This window comes from Rhinolophus sinicus, chromosome 3, assembly GCF_057876585.1.
Source record: "Rhinolophus sinicus isolate RSI-liver-muscle chromosome 3, RSI-T2T, whole genome shotgun sequence".
NCBI classification, from domain to species: Eukaryota; Metazoa; Chordata; class Mammalia; order Chiroptera; family Rhinolophidae; genus Rhinolophus; species Rhinolophus sinicus.
The window spans coordinates 145360786-145382397 of record NC_142503.1 but is presented as its reverse complement, the minus strand read 5'-3'; the positions used below and the strand labels follow the sequence as shown (position 1 = coordinate 145382397).

Here is a 21612-nt window from a genome sequence, read left to right as displayed (position 1 = left end):
GAGTGATGTGAATGGGGCTCAGAGTGGCTCCATCAGAGTAGGGGTCCCAGTAGACCTTCAGAATCCGACCTCAAGACACCTTGCAGGTGCCCACCTCATATCTGCAAACTACTTCCCCCAACGCTGTCATTCCACTGGGATAGACACTGACTGTGGCACCAGTGGGTATCCACAATGTGGTGTGATTCCTGTCTCAGATCTCAAATCTATGAATCACCACAAAAAAACCAATTATGACAGAATACACGTAAGGGGTTTGTACGTGACATATTACGTGTCCCTTTCCTGCTGTTTCACTTTCAAATTGACTGAAATCCAAAAGTGTCATTGTACAAAATGCATATTTCACTAAAAAAATTAAGTGGAACATTGAGCAAGTCAGGGTGCTCTCTGCCAAATCATCTCCCACCCAGAAGTACCTTCTGGTTTCTTCTCCCTTGTGTGTTCCGACCTCTTTAGTACAGCTAACTGTTTATCTTTTTTTTTTGTTTTAAGATGACTAAGCTGAAGGTTAATGCATTACTGTATTTAATCTAAATACAGCATCTTTCAAGAGCCTCAGTTCTTTAGGCTTAAATATCTACTGTCTCAGGCCATATTTTATTTATTTTATTCCAATGTAGACTGGAGTTGGTTCCATTTTATTGACTGCTTTTTTTTTTTTTTTTTTTTTTAGCATCTTAAGTTTTAGATCTGCACTCCAAAAATTGAAGAATTTCCAAAACTGCCATTTTTATTACATCAGTCTATTTACTAATTTCACATATTACCAAGTTGGCACCCTCCCACGCTCTGTATGTGGCCTCCTACTGGTATCCTTGTTAGCAGTCTGGTGGCCTGAGCCTGGGCTTTTGAGCACCTGCTGCGGTGAACAGTTTGGGAGCTGCCAGCAGAGAGAGAGGATCACCCAGAGAGACAGATGTGGCCAGTGCTATTCTGATCCCCAACAGCTCCTGAGTATTAAAATAGCTGGTGAGCATGACGAGACGTGAATGGGGAGGTTGCAGGGATGGCAGGAGGGATGGGGGCTGCTGCCATGGAGAGAGGGTTCCTGCTGGAATTGAACACTAAAGGCGTGTGGATGATGCATCTGGTACCCCAAGTGATGCTGCTGTTTGTAGGGGAGTAGACACGCAGAGCCCAACTGGGCCACGCAGCTGGCTCCGTGTGGAAGGCAAGGAGTGGGCCTTGTGCTGAATTCAGAAGGCATTTGCGTGCCTGCAGTTCAGCCTGCACTTGGTGAATATGCACCTTGTTCGAGTGTGTATCCTGAACAGATAGAATCTGGGCCATAAAGATGAGAAAGAACCTGCTATATCGTTCATTCAGTCATTCATTTAACAGACATTTATTGAACAACTTCTACGTGGTGGACAGTGCCCTGACTGTGAGGATACATAAGTCCTCAGAGCATCAGTCCTGTAAGAACTCAGCGTCAATCACTGTGCAGCATGGGAAGAGGACTGTGCTGGAGTTGTGTGCAAGGGCCACCCTTCCTGGAAGGGCTGGCCAGGGGCTCATGATGGGAGGAAGCCAGCCAGAACAGACAAGATGTCCCAGTGCCTCTTCCACCTGGGCTAGGGGTCCATTGGACTCAGCTATCGGCACAGAGGGCCAGGGCAGTGGGGGATGGGGGGGGCAGAGCAGCACCCTCAGGGAGAGCTGACTTTGTTTCTGGTACTGCTTGGCTCTCGTGTGCCTGTCTTCAGCCAGTTGGGCTGGGGTGGAGCCATTCTTGTGAAGGGGTGAGCCACCCTTCTGATTTCAGCACCTCCTCTGACTGACGTTGGACCAGCAGGCGTCTGGTATAAGGGCTGCGATGATGTGGGCAGAACCAGAGGGTTCTGTTTGTGGGACTCCTCAATATCTCTTGTCACCTCCTGGCTTAGGAAGAGGCATTAGAAGAGAATCGTGCTATGTGCCAATAGTCACCTTTGGATACCCTTTCCCCCAAAATACAGCCTAGTGCTGGGTTGTTACTTCCTGCAGATTAAAAAACAGTGTTCACTGATCCCATGTTTATAAATATTAAAGTACACATACTTGGGGGACTGTTTGGAGGAACGTAGATATGCAAACCATGATGCATGGTGGGATTGTGGGGGACTCATCTTCTTCCTTTAGCTCATCTGTCTTTTCTGACTTTTCTCAGTGCTCATGTATCATTTTTTAAATAAAATTATTGAAGAAAAAAAATATTTTGAGAAATAGCTCCTCAGACTCTCGTCTCAAAATAAAACAAGAATAGAATTGAAAATTATACAGTGGATGGTTTTTATCACTTTATTCCTGAGAATGATCTACCATTCAGAGTGACTACCTATTTTGTAGATGCTCTAGGAAAAGAAAAGAAAGATCTAGAGCTTAAAGTAGTTGTTAAATAAAAATTTATATTTTTGTGTTGTTTTAGGGGATTATTGCTCTTACATAAATAAACACTAAAGAAATTGATTCTCCACTCATCTCCACTCTCAAAATATACACTAGTCACAAGAGGCTTTATGGGCTAATTTTACAAAACATTCAGAAAACAGTTAACCTTCATCTAATACAGTTTCAGAGATCAGAAAAAGGGAGAAAGCTACCCATCCTTTTTATGAGGCCAGTTTACTCTGACATCAAAATCAGACAAAGATGGTACTAGGAAAAAGTTATACATCAATCTCACCTTCGAGCATAGTTGCAACATGCTAAATACAATATTTACTAATAGAATTCTTCAGTATATTAAAAACACATGCATCGTGACCAAGTATAGCTTATTTTGAGAAAGCAATGCTAATTTAAATCAAAGGGTCATTTGCAGATCCAAGACGGCAGAGTATATAAACACTGTGCCTGAGTCCTTCCATGAACACATTAAAATTACAACTAAATTATAGAACAATCAACTGGGAGAACCACCTGAAGTCTAGTCAAACAGAAGCCCCATAACTAAAAATATAAAAAAGAAGCCACATCAAGATTGGTCAGAAGGGTGGAGATGCAGAACGGGCCCCAAACCTCTGCGTGGTGGTTGAGAATCAGGAGGGATATCTCAGCTACAGAGGTTCCGCCAGAGGATTGAGGCTCCCTGACCTCACACCAGACTCCCTGGCCCAGAAAAAGAAGGCCCCAGAATATCTGGCTGTGAAAAACATTGGAGACTCCGACCATCTGGGTGGGATGGAAGGCTATGGGAAACTCAGACCTCGTAAGCAGCCCGCGCACAGATTCACTCACTCGCAGGCACTCACCTTGGGCTCTGGCAGAGCGACAGTGACTCGGGGGGCGTCACAGGCATACAAGGAGCAGACTGAAGTGTGTGGCTTGGAGCAAGAGCTGGAGGACAATTGCCATTCTCCCTGTGAGGTGTTCTTCTCCCAAGCAGCTGGCAGGCAGGCGCCATCTTTCCCATGTTGAGCCCTCCCCCTATGCTTCCAGATTCTAATTGGCCTGGTGAACTTCACTGGGAGCCCGCCCCACCCAGCTCGCCCAATGCCAGAGGCACTTTCTTGTGAGCAGCCAGCTCCACCCACACTGCACTCTTTCTTTGGAAACTATAGGAGTCTGACAGGCCCCAGGTCGGGGGCAACTCGTCTTGGTGTGCTGTGAGACTTTTGCTGAATCGTTCCAGGCTCAGCACTGGCACCAAACTAGAATATACATTAATCTGGTGACCACAACTCTTCCCATCTGAGACCCTATGTCATGCAGGGAGTCATGGAGAGTCTCTGGTCCCACTCCCCACATAAGAACGCAGGATATGGTGAAGCCAAAAAGGAACACCCACGGAGCCATAGATGGGGGAGTCATACCACTATATTCTTGCTGGCGGCATCCACCTCTCTGCAATCTGCTCTTGCTAACTCAGCCACCATCTTCTTGCTAGCCCCCATTTGCTGCTAGCATAGCCACAGCAGTTATATTAGTGGCCAATGTCTCACTGGTTACAGCTGACAGCCAATTAGCCACAGCTGATGGCCATCCAATCACAGTTGATGGCCATTTACTACCTGAGCCAGCACCTTTCCACGTGAGGCTGAGAGCCTGGAAACTGCACTCCTGGCTCTGTCCCCACACCCTGCCTTACCCAACTTGCATACTGCACAAGGCTCTATCAGCAGCTGAACCTTAAGGGAGCTGGCAGGTGGCAGCAGGCCACATGGTGTCCTGGCTTTTTGCGGAGCTACCCAATATTGGTGGCAGATGTCCCTGGTTCTCAGTGTGGCCTCTCCCATGCGCCTCCAGGTGTGGCACAGGCAGTGAACAACTATGAATTGCTTTATAGCTCAAAGCAATTAGCTCCCACCTGGTCACATGCAGTGGGTGACTTGGGCCTGCACCAGAGTCCCTCTCAAGAGGCCCCAGAAGCAACATACTTGTAGTCTGAGGTTGGCTCAGACCACAGCAGAACACTGCCCATTAGTCCCACAAGCAGCGTATGCAAAAGGCAGACTTAATAGGCACTAGAGCCCACTAGGGTGAATCCCACTCAGTAGGGTAAGCCCCCTGCACAGCAGCCCATAAGCTGTGAACATGTCCAAACCCCACAGCCAATCAGCCTGAAGGTCAGTCCCACCCACTGACATGCCAATAGCAACCAAGGCTCAACTATAACAGGAAGACACACACAACCCACACAAGGGACACCCCCGGGGCACCTGGAGCAGGTGACCATGGAGACTGGACCAAGGTCCCACACAGAACCTACTACCTAAGGCTAACCGGCCAACACTGGGAGACATAAAAGATCTACCTAACACATAGAAATAAACCCAGAGAGGCAGCCAAAATGAGGAAACAAAGAAATGCCTCCCAAATGAAAGAACAGAAGAAAACTCCAGAAAAAGAACTAAACAAAATGGAGGCAAGCAACCTACAAGAGATAGTTCAAAACAATGGTTATAAGGAACTTGGTGAGAAATTCAACAAGGAGATAGCAAGCATAAAAAAGAACATAGAAACATAAAAAAGAACCAGTCAGAAGTGAAGAACACAGTAACTGGAATGAAGAATGCACTAGAAAGACTCACCAGCAGACTAGATGAAGCAGAGGATCAAATCAGTTATTTGGAAGACAAGGTGGCAGAAAACACCCCATTGGAACAGCAAAAGGAAAAAATAATTTTAAAAAATGAGGATAGTTAAAGGGCCTCTGGGACAACATCAAGCATACCAACATTTGCACCATAGGGGTACCACATGGAGAAGAGCGAAAGCAAGGGATTGAGACTCTATTTGAAGAAATAATGATGGAAAACTGTCTTAATCTGGCAAAAGAAATAGACATACAAGTCCAGTAAGTGCAGAGAGTTCCAAACAGGATGAACCCAAACAGGCCCACACCTAGACACATTATAATTAAAATAGCAAAGATTAAAGACAAAGAGAGAACCCTAAAAGCAGCAAGAGAAAGGCAACTAGTAACTTATAAGGGAGTTCCGATAAGGTTGTCAGCTGATTTCTGAACAGAAATTTTGCAGGACAGAAAAGATTGGCATGAAATATTCAGTGTGATTAAAAGCAAAGACGTACAACCAAGGCTACCCTACCTTCAAGGCTATCATTTAAAATCAAAGGAGAGGTAAAGAGTTTCCCAGGCAAGAAAAAGCTAAAGTAATTCATCACCACCAAATCAGTATTACAAGAAATCTTAGAGGGACTTATTTAAGACAGGAAAAAAATCAAAATTATGAATAATAAAATGGCAATAGCTACAGAGCTATCAAAAATTACTTCCAATGTAAGTGGATTAAATGCTCCAATCAAAAGACATAGGAGGACTGAATGGATAAGAAAACAAAACCCTTACATACGCTGCCTACAAGAGACTCATTTCAGATTGAAAGACACACACAGACAGAAAGTAAAGGGATGGAAAAAGATATTTCATGAAAATGGAAATGAGTAAGATAAAAAAAGCTGGGGTAGCAGTACTTATACCAGACAAAATAAACTTAAAACAAAGGCTATAAGAAGACACAATGAAGGACTCAGTAATCCCACTTCAGGGTATTTATCTGAAGAAGCTCAAAACAGTACTTTGAGGAGATGTGTGCATCCATATATTCATTGCAGCATTGCTTACAATGGCCAAGATGTGGAGGCAGCTTGGATGTCTGTAGATGGAAGAGTGGATAAAGAGTAGGTGGTACATATATACAATGAAATATTGCTCAGCCATGGAAGGGAATGGGTTCTTACCCTCTGTGGTAGCATGGATGGACCTGGAGTATATTATGCTGAGTGGAATGTCAGGCAGAGAAAGACAGACGCAATGTGATTTTGCTTATATGTGGAATCTAAAGAAAAAAATAAACAAAACAGAAACAAATTCATAGATACAGAAAACATTTTGATGGTTGCCAGATGGGAGGGGTTTGGGGATGTGGATGAGAAAAGGGGAAGGGATTAAGAAGTACAAATTTGTTGTTACAAAGTAGTTTTGAGGATGTAGGGTATAGCATAAGGAATATAGTCAATCATATCGTAATAAGTATGTATGGTGTCATATTGGTACTAGATTTGTTGGGGTGATAGATGGGAGGGGATTCAGGACAAGGTGAAAAGGGTGAAGTGATTAAAAAGTATAAATTGGTAGTTACAATATAGTCATGGGGATGTAAATAAAGCATAGGGAATATAGTCAATGATATGGTAATAACTATTTATAGTGCCAGGTAGGTACTAGATTAGTCAGGGGATCACTTCTTAAATTATTTATATGTCTAACCACTATGCTGTACACCTGAAATTAATATAAAATAATATTGAACGTCAACTGTAATTGAAAATTTGAAAAAGAGGGAAAAGGTGAAAGTAAATAAGACGTCCAAATTTCTAGGTATAAGATAAATAATTCATGGGGATGTAATATATAGCATAGGCAATATAGTCAACAATATTTTGATATTTGTAGTGTCAAAGGGTTGCTGGACTTATCATGGTGATCTCTTCTTTAAGTATATAAATGTTGAATAACTATGGTGCACCCCTGAAACAAATATAATATTGTATCTGTTAGCTATATTTTTTTTTAAAATAAATCAAAGGGTCATTTAATAATTGGTTAAATTCACATATTAAAAGGGATAAACCATATGATCATCTCAATGGGTACAAAGAAAGTGTTTGATAAAATTAGATATACATTTCTACCCTCAAGCAAAGCCTTAGCAAAATAGGAAAAGAAGAAAGATTCCTTATTTTGATACGTGGTATCCATCAAAAGCCCACAGCAGACACCATATGTGGTGGGGAAATTTTAGAGACAATTCTGTTAAAGTCAGGAACAAGACAAGGAAACCGAATAGCACCCTTACTAGTCAACATTGTACTGGAAGTTCCCACCAGTGCAATAAGGCAAGATAAAGAAATAGGAGGTAGAAGAAAAGAATCATTTTGTACAGGCAATGTAGCTGTCCACATAAAAAAAAGTCCAAGAGATGCTACATAAATCTATTAGAACTAATAACAGAACTCAGAAGAATCTCAATTGGAGATAAATACACAAGAATCAGTTGGGTTCCTATATATCATTAATAACCATGTATAAACTGTAATAGAAAAAAAATTACACTTATAGTAGCAACCAAAACTATATGGTACCTAGAAGTGAATCTAATGAAAGATATGCAAGACCTTTATGGAGATAACTATAAAACATTATTGAATAACACAGAAGAAGATCTGATTAAATAGAGTAATACATCATGTTAATGGATGGGAAGCTTGATATAAAGATACCAGTTTACCTCAGATTAATATAAGGTATTCATGGCATTTGGTCAAATGATCTTAAAATTCATATGGAAAAGTAAAGACAAGAATAAAGAATTTCTAAGAAGAATAAAATGTTGGGGGGGGGGGTGCTTCCCTATGGCCTACCAAGACTTATTGTGAGTTATAGTAATTTTTATAGTAATTAAGACAGTGTGGAATTGGTACTGAAATAGACAAATTGATCAATGGAACAGAGTAAAAAAACAAACCTATGCAGTATGGAAACTTGATAAGAAAAAGGTGGCCTAATAGATAAGTAGCAGAAGGATGAACTATTCAATAAATTGAATAAATTGAGAGAGGGAAAGATATCTCACACAATATGCACAAATAAATTCTGGATGGATTAAATACCTAAATGTGAAATGCAAATGTAGGGACAGAGCAAGGAATGCAGTTTCCAGGCTCTCGGCCTCAAGTGGAAAGGTGCTCACTCAGGAAGTAAATGGCCATCAACTGTGCTTGGATGGCCATCAGCTGTGGCTAGTTGGCTTTCAGCTGTAACCAGTGAGCCATTGGCCACTAATATAACTGCTGTGGCTACGCTAGCAGCAAATGGGGGCTAGCAAGAAGATGGTGACTGAGCTAGCAAGAGCGGATTGCAGCTAGCAAGGGATCGGTTGGCAGGCAGAAAAGCAGACAGCAGGTCGTACGTTGTGTGAATCCAGCCTCCAGGGAGACTATATAGTGGTATGACTCCCCTATCTATGGCTCCGTGGGTGTTCCTTTTTGGCCTAGCCACATCCTGCGTTCTTATGTGGGGAGTGGGAACTGAGACCCTGCATGACACCCTGCATGACAACAAACCTTAAAACTTTTGGAAAATATGAGACTCACTTATCAACACATTGCAGGAAAAGATTTTTTTTAATGAGATACAAAACTCATGAACTATAAGGAAATATTGATAAATTTCACTGTTAAAACTTTTGATTTCTGGGGCCAGTCCTGTGGCTCAAGCGGTTGGAGCTCCGTGCTCCTAACACCCAAGGCTGCCAGTTCGAATTCACATGGGCCAGTGGGCTCTCAACCACAAGGTTGCCAGTTCAACTTCCACAAGGGATGATGGGCTGCACCCCCTACAACTAACAACGGCAACTGGACCTGGAGCTGAGCTGCGCCCTCCACAACTGAGATTGAAAGGACAACAACTTGACTTGGAAAAAGTCCTGGAAGTACACACTGTTCCCCAATAAAGTCCTGTTCTCCTTCCCCAATAAAATCTTTTCAAAAAAAAAAGCGGGCCGGCCCGGTGGCTCAGGCGGTTAGAGCTCCATGCTCCTAACTCCAAAGGCTGCTGGTTCGATTCCCACATGGGCCAGTGGACTCAACCACAAGATTGCCAGTTCAATTATTTGAGTCCTGCAAGGGATGGTGGGCTCCGTCCCCTGCAACTAAGATTGAACACGGCACTTTGAGCTGAGCTGCCGCTGAGCTCCCGGGTGGTTCAGTTGGTTGGAATGTGTCCTCTCAAGCACAAAGTTGCCGGTTCAGCTCCCGCAAGGGATGGTGGGCTATACCCCCTGCAACTAGAAAACGGCAACTGGACCTGGAGCTGAGCTGCACCCTCCACAACTAAGCCTGAAAGGACAACAACTTGACTTGGAAAAAAAGGCCTGAAAGTACACACTGTTCCCAATAAAGTCCTGTTAAAAAAACAAACAAACAAACAAAAAAACTACTCAAAAAAAAAAAGCAAAACCAGCAGATTAAAAAAAAAAATTTAATTTCTGTATGACTAAAGACATCATATATAAAGTTAAAAAATACTGCAGACTCGTTGGAGATGGTTGCAGCTTATGTGATCAACAGATGATTAGAATTCGTAATATGTTAAAATCTCCTACAAATTAGCCAGAAAAAAAGACATACAGTTGAATTGGGAAGGGGAAAAAATGAGTAAATTATATGAATAAGGAATTCACAGATGACAGACCTGAATGTTCAGTATATACACAAAAATATATTGATTCTCACTAGCAATCCAAGAAATATATATTAAAACAAGATACCGTTTTGTACCTATCAGATTGGCAAAAAATTTAAAGGTGGACTATTTGAAGTGTTGATGAGGAAATGGAACCACAGGATCTCATACACTCCTGCTGGGAGTGAAAATTAGTGCAATCTCATGGGAAAGTAATTGGCAGACTCTCTGGTACCGGACCTGACAGTCACTCTCTAGGCACAGAACTCAGGAGACTGTTGTGTTGTGTGTGTGCACAAAGAGCTATGTCTGTGGACTCTTTTGCTGGCAGAAAGTGTAAAGAACTTAAATGTCCACCAACAGGAAACATGGATATATAGTACATTCATATAAGCGATTAAATGACTCAGATAAATCTTGAAAGCATGATGTTGAATGATGAGTTGCAGAAGAAGAATCTGTAGTATGACACCTTTATCTGAAGTTTAAAAACACTCTGAGCATTCTAATGTCTATGCATGCATACTCATGAGGCAAAAGTATAAAAAATGCATGAGACAAAGACGCATCAACTTCTGAAGTACAATTAGATCTGGGGAGGTGAAAGGAAAAGAGAGGGCGTTGAAAACGAAGAGGGCTTTACCTCACTCTGTCTCTGAGGACAAAACACTTAGATTCATTCTATCTGGGTGGTGGCACACAAGCAGAGTTTGTTATGTCATCTTCTGTTTTGTCTGTATATTTGAAATGTGTCATGGTTTAAAAAAAAAATTTTCTGACGAGAAAAAGCTGCTCAATCTCCATCTTAAAGTGGACAATAACTCAAAACACATTTTAACTAAATTGATGTTTGTCACCTCATGAATGGCAGTTTAGTGTGGCGGATTGAAGCACAGGACTCGGGGGCAGCCTGCCTGGGTCTGAATCCAGCCCTGCCCCTCTGAAATGGTAGCTTTAACCAAGCTACTTACTCTCTCTTTGCTGTGGTTTCCTTGGACGTAAAATGCTGCTGCTGCTCCTGTTGCTGACGATGATAATGCCGGTGATGATGGTGATGGTCGTGGTGGTCATGGTGGTGATGATGGTGATGGTGATGCTTTTAGTGCCTACTCAGAGTTGCTGCAAGGATGTTACTGTTCATAAGCACAACATAAGTCACTATTATGCTTGAAAGTGACCTAACAGTCAGAGAGACAGTAGTTATTTGTTAGGTGTAAGAGAGTGAAGGAGGGGATAAACTTGCTTTGTTTGAAAAAATTATGTAAAGTAGATGTTGTTTTTAGTGATGGTTGCTCTTCTACTGCAGTGAGACAAAAATATTTCTCAGATCTCCAAAATTAACCTGTTGAGTTGGAGATGATTCACCCCCCGGTGACTTCACAGTTAGCTCTGATAAGTAAAATTATCACTCATTCACTTTTCAGAGCTGGCTGTAAAATCAATATGAAAAACAAAATCAGTATGTAACTGTTGAAATATGTAGAATTTTCTCTGAAAATGGAAGCTGCATGTATCTTCAAGTTTTGATGAATATGTGGTATTGTTCTGTTACATAAGAGGGGCCTTTTTTGTTTTTTGTTTTTTTAAAGATGAAATGTAAATCTCCTTGTTAGAATTAAATTGAGGCCTATTTAATGTCTCAAATAAGTGAGAAATCACAGTCATTAGGGAGCCAAGGATAATTATCTGAAAGCAGATGCAGGAAGGCAAAGATTGCAGGCTTTGTCTGGAGTTGATTTGAACTACAGCTCTGCTACTTACTAGCCTCATTCCTAGCTTTGAGTAAATTCTTTAAATCTGTTGTGCCTCAGTTTGCTCATCTATAAAGTAGGACTCTCTCTCTCTTGCAGAACTCTTGTGAGGATCAAATACATGGCATACACTCCCTTGGGTACACAGTCTGTGCTGGGTGGTTATCGTCATCTCTGATGTGATTATTATTGACTGAGTTACAGATTCCTCAATGCCTATGGCTGGCTGGATGGATGGATTGCGGGGGTGGGGAGCACTAAGATGAGATAATGAGCTGGAAGGTCTTACAGATGACCTTGCTAATATTTCTTCACTTCACCTGAAACAATAAGATATTTCAAGGCCCAGGAATTTTTTTGAAATGAAAAAAACTTGGTCTTCATCTTGAAGATGATCAAATGCTATTTTAAAGTGGAATCAATCCAGTGCAAGGTATTGCAATGATCTGAACCTGCTTTCCTATAAGAAGCACCCGTTTCACTACCACGGCTTTCGTATGTCCTTGCTCAGCATCCTAAAACCTCCAATCGAGCTAGGAAATACCATCATGCCTGGTGCCCCCAAAACACTCAAATCCTCATTTCTGATCACTGGAGGAATGATGAATCTCTAGGACTGAGCAGCCACCAAGGGCAAAGCCAAAACTCTGTGCCTGCACCCAGGCCTGAGCCAAAGGCAAGATTTAAGGGTTATCCAAGCCGGAGCTGGAGGCAGGTCGGCTGGCCACATGGCAAAGGGGGTGAAGACGGGCTAATGCAACACCCCCTCCTCTGCTTTTGGTTTTCTCTGGCCATTTAGTTTTCTCCTTCCATCCTCCACCCCAATCCTACAATATCTAAGTGTGTCTATCACTTCCTATCCTCATTTTTAAAAATCCATTCTCTTGGTGGGGGAGGAGGGGCGGTTTGGTGGTCACCACACAGGGGAGAGAGAATGCCTAGGAAGGGTACACTGTGCCTCTGACTACAGTGAAACCCAGCAAGCTGTGACTAGAGACTGCACTTTCACCAGCAAAATAGGTATTTGCATTTTAAAGGAAGAACCTGTGTATCCCTCACTCATGGGCTAATTATTTAGGGAAGATGGGTTTTTTCACCATGTCTTGCTTGATGGAAAGGGACACGGTTTGGATGGGAAAATGGAAAGCTCAGAGCAGGACAGGCTGAGTCGAGGTACCCTACTGCACAAGCGCGTGTCACCCCGATGCCCGCGCCCCTCGAACTCAACATGCTCAGGACTGAATCATCTTGCCCCATGCTCCCAGATGCCTGTTTCAGTGGGTGGTGCCGTAATGCCCACCCTCCCACCACCTGTCTTCCAAGCTAGGAGAAGCACCCAGCATCCATGCTGTGCTGTACTGCCTCTCCCCATCACCCGTAGGATAAGCCAGGATCAGAATCACAGTGCGTTCACCTCTCTTGCTAATTGCCATGGCTTCCTACTGCCTCAGGGAATATCTCAAGACAAGTAACTGAAGTCCATATTTCAAATCATCTTATGAGAATTTTTGAAATTTTTACGGCCCATTTCTTGTCCGATCAGATTAGATCATTCCTTTTACTTTATAATTGGGCTGCAGAAAAGCTGGTTCGATAAGGAGGATCCACATCAGCTCTGCCATTTTCTTGCTGTTCCCTTGTGCTGGCAGGATTAGCGTATTGTCTTCAGTCCTCAGTGGTGTTTCTTGCAGGAATCTTTTGAAATCACTAGTGCGTTTTGTGAGGGTGAGTTTAGTTAGAACTAAATAATATAGTCCGTGAGTCCGTTTAACCAAGCACACATAAACTTAGGCTGAGATAAATCAAAACTGCTGCAAGGGAACAAACAAGTGAGGAATACGCTAAATAACCTGCCCTCCCCAGGTGGCTCGCTTTCCCCTCTGCCCTCAGAACACCACACACCAGTGGGTCCTAGGGTCATTCTGTATGTTAATTAGTAAAGCTTAATTTATCTCAAAACAAGGAAAGAGAAATAGAGGTTCTAATATGTTCACTTTGCACACCGGTCAGTGGTTCGTGATGGAGGCTGCTACCCTCCAGGTCATGGTGACCCTACCCATAGGACCTAAAAGCTGCCTGCTTCTAATCACAAGTGGTGCAAATTTGGGGACCTCAGGTCTTCTCAGGAGCAACGGGGAGCCAAGGGATATGTTTTCAAAGCAGGTGGCTCTCTTGGAAGATAGGGGAAGGGTCAGACCTAAGAAGGACTCAAGGATATGCTGGATTAATGCTCAGTCAGAAAAATCCATTTCCTAATCCTCCCAGGCCATCTAAATTTTACTGTGATGCCTTTTAAAGTATTCCAAAATACCTTTCTTAAGCTTCAAAACTGCCATCTCATTCAAGCGTGAAATGGATTAGATCAACAAAAGGCATTTTTTATGAGCTTTGGGGGGAGGGGAGGATCAAGGGTTTGGCATGTCCCTAAGTCAAAGGCCCACCATCGCGTGATGATTTCATTTCTTTGTGCCTCTACCAGAGCTGTGTTTTTTCTTTCCTATTCCAGCAGCATACAAACTGCAGTTTTATACAAGAAAATGTTTTTCAGTTTGACTCCAAAGGAGTTGTGACAACTCAATTAGTCTTTCTGGAAACCATAATTGTATTAGATTTGCATTTCAAAACACTACTTAAGTTTCCTTAATATTTGTCCCCACAGCTACATAGGTTCAACCAAAAACCAAAGCAGAGGCAATTTCTTCTCCAGAAGGTGTTTTATCATTGTCAAGGATATCCCATTCTGCAGACCACATTACCCCACAGCCCTCCCCCACCCCCCTTCCTCATCATTCACCTAGAGAACAGACAAGGAAGCAGGAAGGGTGTCAGTCTCCCCTCTGGCACCTGGTCCCTTATCAGTAGTGAAGGATGGAGCACCAGCTTCTCTGGGTACATGTGCAGGTGAGCAGAAGGCTAAGTGCTCATGAAAGTTCAAAAAGTAGTTTGCGAGGCTGTTCCATCTCAAGGAGGCTTGCTTGAACTTTTCTTCCAAGAGATAAGTGTAAGTGATTGAGTGCCAGAAACTTGGACTATCACAACTCCCCCTCTGCTTATACCCTCTGTCTTACCCTTGCTCATACCCTCAGGTCTCCCCTCGCACTTCCTTTGTACTCTGATTCTCCTGCTTTGATGAATGATGCTTATTAAGTGCCACAGATTGTTCTTCTCTGGGTACTATCTCCACTCCAAACTTCTGCTGAACACTTTTAGCTGCCTCTCTTCCTTGTGGTCTTAGGCTGTTCACCAGACTGATGTGCTGCTGTGCGAGTGCAGCCTATTCCACATAATTTCCAATTTTATCATTGTGACACAGCTCTCCATACTCATATACAAGTGTTTCCCACCTTAACCAGAGGTACCCCAAGTCCTGTGGGTAAGGAGAAAAGAGTTGAGTCTGTCCCCCCAGCCCTCTCTACTGTGATCCATCCTCGGTTGCTGCTCAGAGCTCTTCCTGGGTTGTAGCTGACAGCGCAGAGCCCGTCATCGTCCATAACCATCACGTACTTTGTTTGCCTGAATGTATCACCTTGCTCTTACCGCGCTGAAGTTCATCTGCCTCTTTTCTACCCACTTGCCCAGCGTGGTAAGAGATTCCTGCTGTTTAGCACCACCAGCGTGGCATTTCACCACCTGGGAGCGCTTAGTGTTTTCTAGAAACGTGAAAGCATCATTTTTACTAGTGCTGAACACCATGTATAGAAACATCAACTCAGACTGGCCCCAACACTCTCCCATGGAGTGAAGGGCCCACTTAAAATATTTTTTGCTTTCTCTCGCCAAACGAGTTCACTACGGCTGTCCTGCCATTCTCCCAACATAGTTCTGGTACTTTTCCTTTCCCTGTAAATGTGAGGGTGCTTATCCTCAGAGCACTGACTTTGTAATTCTTTCACTTGAGCCCCTCTATCAGTCTTGCTTGAAGGAAGCCCGTTTTCCTGTTTTTCGTTTTTTGGGGGGTTTTTTTCTCTGAGGATGAATTTTGTAGCTTCCTCAATCTTGTCTCATTGTGCGAGTCAAGTGAGATATACAATAGCTGCATATCACATTTTTAAGCTCCATTCTCAGAGGTATTGTAAACAATCCATTACTTTTCATGGTTGGGGAATGGAAACTTTTGTTCTAACATGGTGAAAAGAATCATCTCTGGTTGAAAGAGCCTTCTTAATCCTTGTACACAGGAATAAGAGAACGATTTTTGCCAAGACCTATTCTAGATCTCGTGTTGTTTGCACAAAACAAACCTGTGCCCACTAGTTACTCCTATTTCCCCAGCTACCCCAAGTGCACTCCTGACCTTGGCTGCCAGAGCTCATGCTCTTCCTCTCTGCCTGCAGTATTCCTCCCTGGCGGTGGTCTCCAACGTGGTTCCTCTGCAGAAGGCTGGATGAAAGGAAACAAGCCCAAGGTTTCCGTTTGCACAACGTCTTCTGAATAGGCCTGCCCCACCCAGCTCTCCCTCAGCACACACGCTCTCCCTCAGCACACACGCTCTCCCTGAAATCGTACATGTATGTTGGAAATAGTAGTGTTTCCCCCACCCCTCCCCCACAGATCCCTGGGAGTTGTTAAAGTTGACCAGAGTGGTGTCTTGATATTATTTCTCTGTGTTTCCCTTGCATTTCCCATAATGTATACCACAGGGTGGTGCAGGGATATACATATTTGTGTATAAATATATACTTGTGTGTGTGTATGTATAAATATATATATTCCTATAGTCCAGTAAATTTGAGAAGTAGTAGGTTAAACAAAACTCCACAGATACCGTTATTAACAAAACTTCTCAAGGCCTTTAATAAGCTACCTGGTATGGCAAATCATGAAAAGCCAGTCACAATATATACTCATCTACAAACTCATTTAAGTGACCACAGAATCTTTTTCTCCAGGAGCATCTAACAGGGCGAGTATTCTATAGGACACACACTGGGCATGTTGTGATCAGTGGGTCCTACGTTCAGCGTGTCAGAATCACTTAGGGAGCTTGTGATTACTGGACCGACTCCTTAAGATTTTTAATACTGACAGCCTGGGGTAGAGTGTGGGAATGTGCTTGCTTGTTGTTGTGTGTTGTGTTTTCTTAAAGATTTCCTTATGATTTTGATGATGACTCTTGATCTTTAAGGCTTCAGAGATGCTATCCCTGTGACCCTCCTGAGCCCTCACCAAAGAACTTGTACCCTAGTCCCTTTGTAGGTAAATAACATGTTTCTGCAAGAGAGATGCTGGGGGAACCACCCCAGGCATTACGATTTGGGGAAAATTGCTGGCCTGTTTCTATGCCCTTATAAACCACTTCCTAACATTGTAGCCAGCCCCATCCATCCACCTTCAAGTCCACCTGCAGAGTCCACAGAGCTTCCCCCAGTTGTTCTCACTGATGCCAATTTGGGCTATTTCATGTGTTTCTGTATTTTGTTTCATTTGTCTATATCTTGCCTCTCTGTAGGACCATATTCAGAGTAGGACCCAAATAAATACTTTGGGGGTAATGTTCCCTATAGCATTTCATACAGAGTTGAACAAATAGTAAATGTTCAATAACTACAGAGAAACCAGAGACAAAGGGGACTTTGGCCCAAAAATGGCACATGAGGAGCATTTTTAAACAGACAATAATGGGTGTTTTATTACTGTGGTATGTATGTTACAATGGACATATTTAAAAGAATAATTTGAAAGGTTAATTTTAAAACATCAATCTTTATAACATCTAGAAATTATAACTAATTAACCATACAATGAAAAATACTTGCTGTCAACTTAAAAAATATGCCATAAGAATTTTGAAAAATTCTTATGGGGACATATGACTAAAATGTGTGACAGCCACAGTTCTAGAGAAAATTGTTGGGAATGCTGATGGTGAAAAGAGCAGGGTTTGGAATTCGGATGGCAGGGAAGCCTTGATAAAAATGCCAGCTTCACCCAACTCTAAGGGTTAAAACCATGAAGTGCCTGGCACAGAGCCAGCGCTCCCTTCATTTAGTCACTAGCTTCCATGTGCCACTAATGCACTAGGCTCTGGGCCAACAGTTGGGCTTGGACACAAGTCCCTGCTCCCACAGAGCTTACATTCTAGTGGACACATATTTAATTGAGTCATTGCTTCTGCGTAAATGCATGTTTGCTACATTTCCAGAGAGTCTCTTAAAATACCTTATTCTCAGGCAATTTTTAGGAACTGTTTCTACAAAGATGTGACTCATTTTTTGATATTCCAGAACGGATCTATCTAGCTCCCATTGTTCCCATCAGAAGAATCACCTGAGGAGGCATTCGCTTACTTCAGTGACAGGGCCATTACCCAGAAGTCTTTAAGCTTCTCCTGTGGAATTGACTTCAAAGCATACAACAGTCTTTTGCACGTCCTTAATGCTTGTAAATATTTGTCTTTGGAGGACGAATGTGGTGTTTCTGGAACAAAGGTTATCCACACAAAGGTTCTGGTGACCATGGTGTATGATCAGACTAGGCAGGAATATTATTTGTCTCAAACTCCGAAAGAGCATAAATCAGGATGTTGGACTTTCTCATGGTAAAGAAGAGTCAAGAGATACCATTTATTATTCCCTTTGCAGCGAAGCAACTCTTGGCCACTTCGGAGTCACTTGGCTATGGAGTTGCTTGAAGATACAATGGTCTCAAACTTTAAGGAGAGAGCTTCTTGGGGCTGTGGGAGGCCCACAGTACTCACTACTTTAGTTCAGCTGATACCCCTGCAGCGACCCCTCTTCAGGCCGTGCCACTGGGGCCTGCAGCTGAAAGAGGCCTGAAGAGCTGAAGCAGCTGTCCTGGAAGAACCTAGGGCTGAGGGAGCGAGGCTGGGCCAGTCCGTGAGGGGGCATGTGGGTGGAGGAAGCACCGGGGTCTGTGTCTAAATTGTGTTTCAGTGTTTATTGAGTCTGTGTCTGCCAGACCTGAGTGATTAATCACTGTCCACTGAGGGAATGAGTCCAGGGTGGAGAGAGGGGTAGAATATGAGATGGGGAGGGGCCAGACGATTGCAGAAGCTGGCATGTAAGGCTGGCTGGCTGTCCACACTGCCTGTCACATCTGTCACTTCTATGTGGCTACGAAGCACTGTATAAAAGCTCTAGGGATCCTCGAGGGCCCTCAGTGCTCAAAGGAAAATTGTTTTGTTTCTTAGTATAAGTTTGCTCTGTATTTTACTACTTTCTTATTCTTCTGCAGTATTTCCCTGGTATTTTACTTAACAGACACCATCCCACCTGTGCCCAGAACTGAGCTAGGTGCTGTGGGACACTGTCTCTGTCCTCAGGCAACCTGAATCTTCTTGGGAAGATAATAATAATCTGTATAAGCAAGGATGGCAGTGGGTTTCTTTTTAAATGATAGCTCCACCTAATTGGTGATTTCCTGGTGTTATTTCATCAAATCTAAAACACCATTAATTGTAAGATTCTGCTTTATGTGCTCTTAAGACAAAAGATGCTGCCAATTAAATTGTGAATGATTACTTTCTTATTACTTAGAATTTTTATTTATTGAAAGATCCTTTTTAGCCTTATGTAGACATAGTGTTATTTTTCTTTAAACATATATTGCTCTCGTTCATTCGTAAAGTGGAAAATAACAGGGAAATAAATTGGTTGTGCTTTTCCTAAGCTTCTTCACACTCAGGGTGCTACCATCGAAAACACTTTTGACTTGGAGTTGTCGATGACTTGTTTCCCACACAGTGCAGTTCTCGATGCCAGGAGCACTGGAGAGGCAACATTTCTTACAAGAGTGGTCTCTACTTTTCTCCCCAATCTCTGGCTCCTATTGTGTAAACTGATGTGCATACAGGTAATGACAACCACAGCACAACTGCCACCTGGGAACAGTGACCACAAGACACATCCCAATTTCCAAGATATCAAATGTGAAAAAAAAATACCTCTTAGACTCAGTAAAGTATGGATTTTGAGACTGAGTCGGAAAAAGAGTAGCATGGCCAACCACCCACATCTGCCTTGGGAACAGGATTGGCAGTGGTGGGTGCAACATTCCTGTCCTTAAGCAATAATTTCCTCCTGTATAATTTGCAAAACTGAACGGTTTCCAGTGCAATAGCCATTGTAGGGAGTTCTCCATGATCTAATAGAGTCTGGAAGACTGTATGCATGAAGTAGATCTAAAGGGCAAGATTTGGCCTGGACAAGAGGAGACCTCTCCAGAAAGGGAAGAGTGCAATTTAGAAGGTGCAAGAGGGTAAACAGCATGTCATGTGGAGTGGACAGTGGGGCAATCAGGCATGGGTGGGGTCTAGTTAGGGACTTGTGGGCTATAAAGGCTTGAGTTTTTGCTCTAAGAACATAAGTTCAAATTAGTATGTTTCACTTGTAGAAACATAATAAATGGTTCTCATATTTTCATAACTGTTATTTCTTTCCTTACCATAGGTCCTGATGTTTTTAGTTCAAAGAACCTTGCCCTTCAAGCCCAAAAGAAGATTCTGAGCAAAATAGCCAGCAAAACCGTGGCCAACATGTTAATTGATGACACCAGCAGTGAGATCTTTGACGAGCTCTACAAAGTCACCAAAGAGCACACCCGAAACAAGAAGGAAGCCCACAAGATCATGAAAGACTTAATCAAGGTGGCAATCAAAATTGGGATCCTCTACCGGAACAACCAGTTCAACCAGGAGGAGGTTGTTATTGTGGAGAAGTTCAGGAAGAAGCTGAACCAAACCGCCATGACCATTGTCAGCTTCTATGAGGTGGAATACACCTTTGATAAGAACGTGCTCTCCAAGCTCTTACACGAGTGCAAGGACCTTGTACATGAACTGGTGCAGCGACACCTGACGCCCAGGACCCATGGGCGCATCAACCACGTCTTCAACCACTTTGCTGATGTGGAGTTTCTCTCCACCCTTTATAGTCTGGATGGAAACTGTAGGCCCAACCTCAAGAGGATTTGTGAAGGAATCAATAAATTGCTAGATGAGAAAGTCCTTTGAATGTCTTCCCTCCTCCTGGACTTTGCTGCCTTCAAGTCACAGAACCCAATATGGTCTGGGTGAGAATTCAGAAAACAGGAAGAAACCCTTGTCGAAGACACCCATGTTCTGTCCTTTTCGTCCCTCTGATGTTGATGCCAAGTTCAGCTCAGGTATGTTTATCCCGAGCTCACTGATGAGGTCTTGTACTTAAAAATCACCTTTGTTTGCAAGCCCAAAGGACATTTGATCTATTCTACGCAGAAAGGCTGCCCTGGTCATCAAGGTGAGCTCAGTTCGTCTTGTGGAGTGAAAGAAGCCCTGGACCGAGAGTTGGAGGACAGGGATCTGGTTCCCAGCTCTACCAATTATGATCCACCCTCCGGATCCTGCAACCATGACGCCTGCCTTCCAGGGCTGCTGTGAGGATCGAATGAAACGATGTGTGTTCACGCTTTTGAAAACCCTAACGTCGTGTCTTATTATTTTCGGAGTGTGAGAGGGATCAACCTGGATCTAGACTATTAAGCAACAAAGAATAGAACAATAGTCTCGAATGGGCTGGGTTTGCAATCTGTCTCTACATGTGCTGTTTCAAACAAATTTAAAATGAATCTAAAGGTGTGAAAAAGTATAGCTGAAAATTGGGAAAATGTTTTTCAAGAGCTGTGTTTTTTAGATGTTAGATGTTCAGGTTTATGATCCTGCAGCAGTGGGTGGAGAGAGATCCCCCCATCACACAGAAGCCGGGAAGGACTGTGCTCCCCTGCTGGACCTGCCCTCCCTCATCTATCTGTGAGGCACCGGGAGGGTTTATTCCAGCACGCAAGGGGAGAGTTGGGCAGAATGAACCCCCATCTGTCTTTTTGGCCTTTCATAGTCATTTTGTGCTGTTCTCTGGTTCATTAATAAATTGAAACTACCCTTCAAAAAAGAGGTTTTGGAATTGTGACTCAAAAATAAAATTCATTTGAGTTAGACAGAGTCTTACGAATAATGGGATTGAAAGGAAGAAGAAAATGAAGAGTAAGCGCTCTGCACTTCAACCGTAAGGGGAGGTAGTCCCGGGGGAACCACTGGGACCGGTGCCCCTGATCTGTGGGGAGCTAGCTCAGGGACACAGTGACTGCATTCTCTGAATGTCTCATGGCCTCGCTTTCACACTGTGGCTTCTCACATCTTTTCATCACAGTCTTAACAAGCATCAGGACGATGTATTT

General features: G+C 43.1%; 1 protein-coding gene across 1 annotated transcript in view; it reads left to right on the top strand.

Moving 5' to 3' along the window:
- TIPE3 (TNF alpha induced protein 8 like 3) overlaps positions 1-21376 on the top strand; it is a 43342-nt gene extending 21966 nt beyond the window's left edge. Inside the window, exon 2 of the mRNA XM_019730650.3 lies at positions 19851-21376. Within this exon, the coding sequence (XP_019586209.1) occupies positions 19851-20413 (563 nt within the window). The 3' untranslated portion in view covers positions 20414-21376. The remainder of the gene's footprint in view (positions 1-19850) is intronic.
- Positions 21377-21612: the final 236 nt, after the last annotated feature.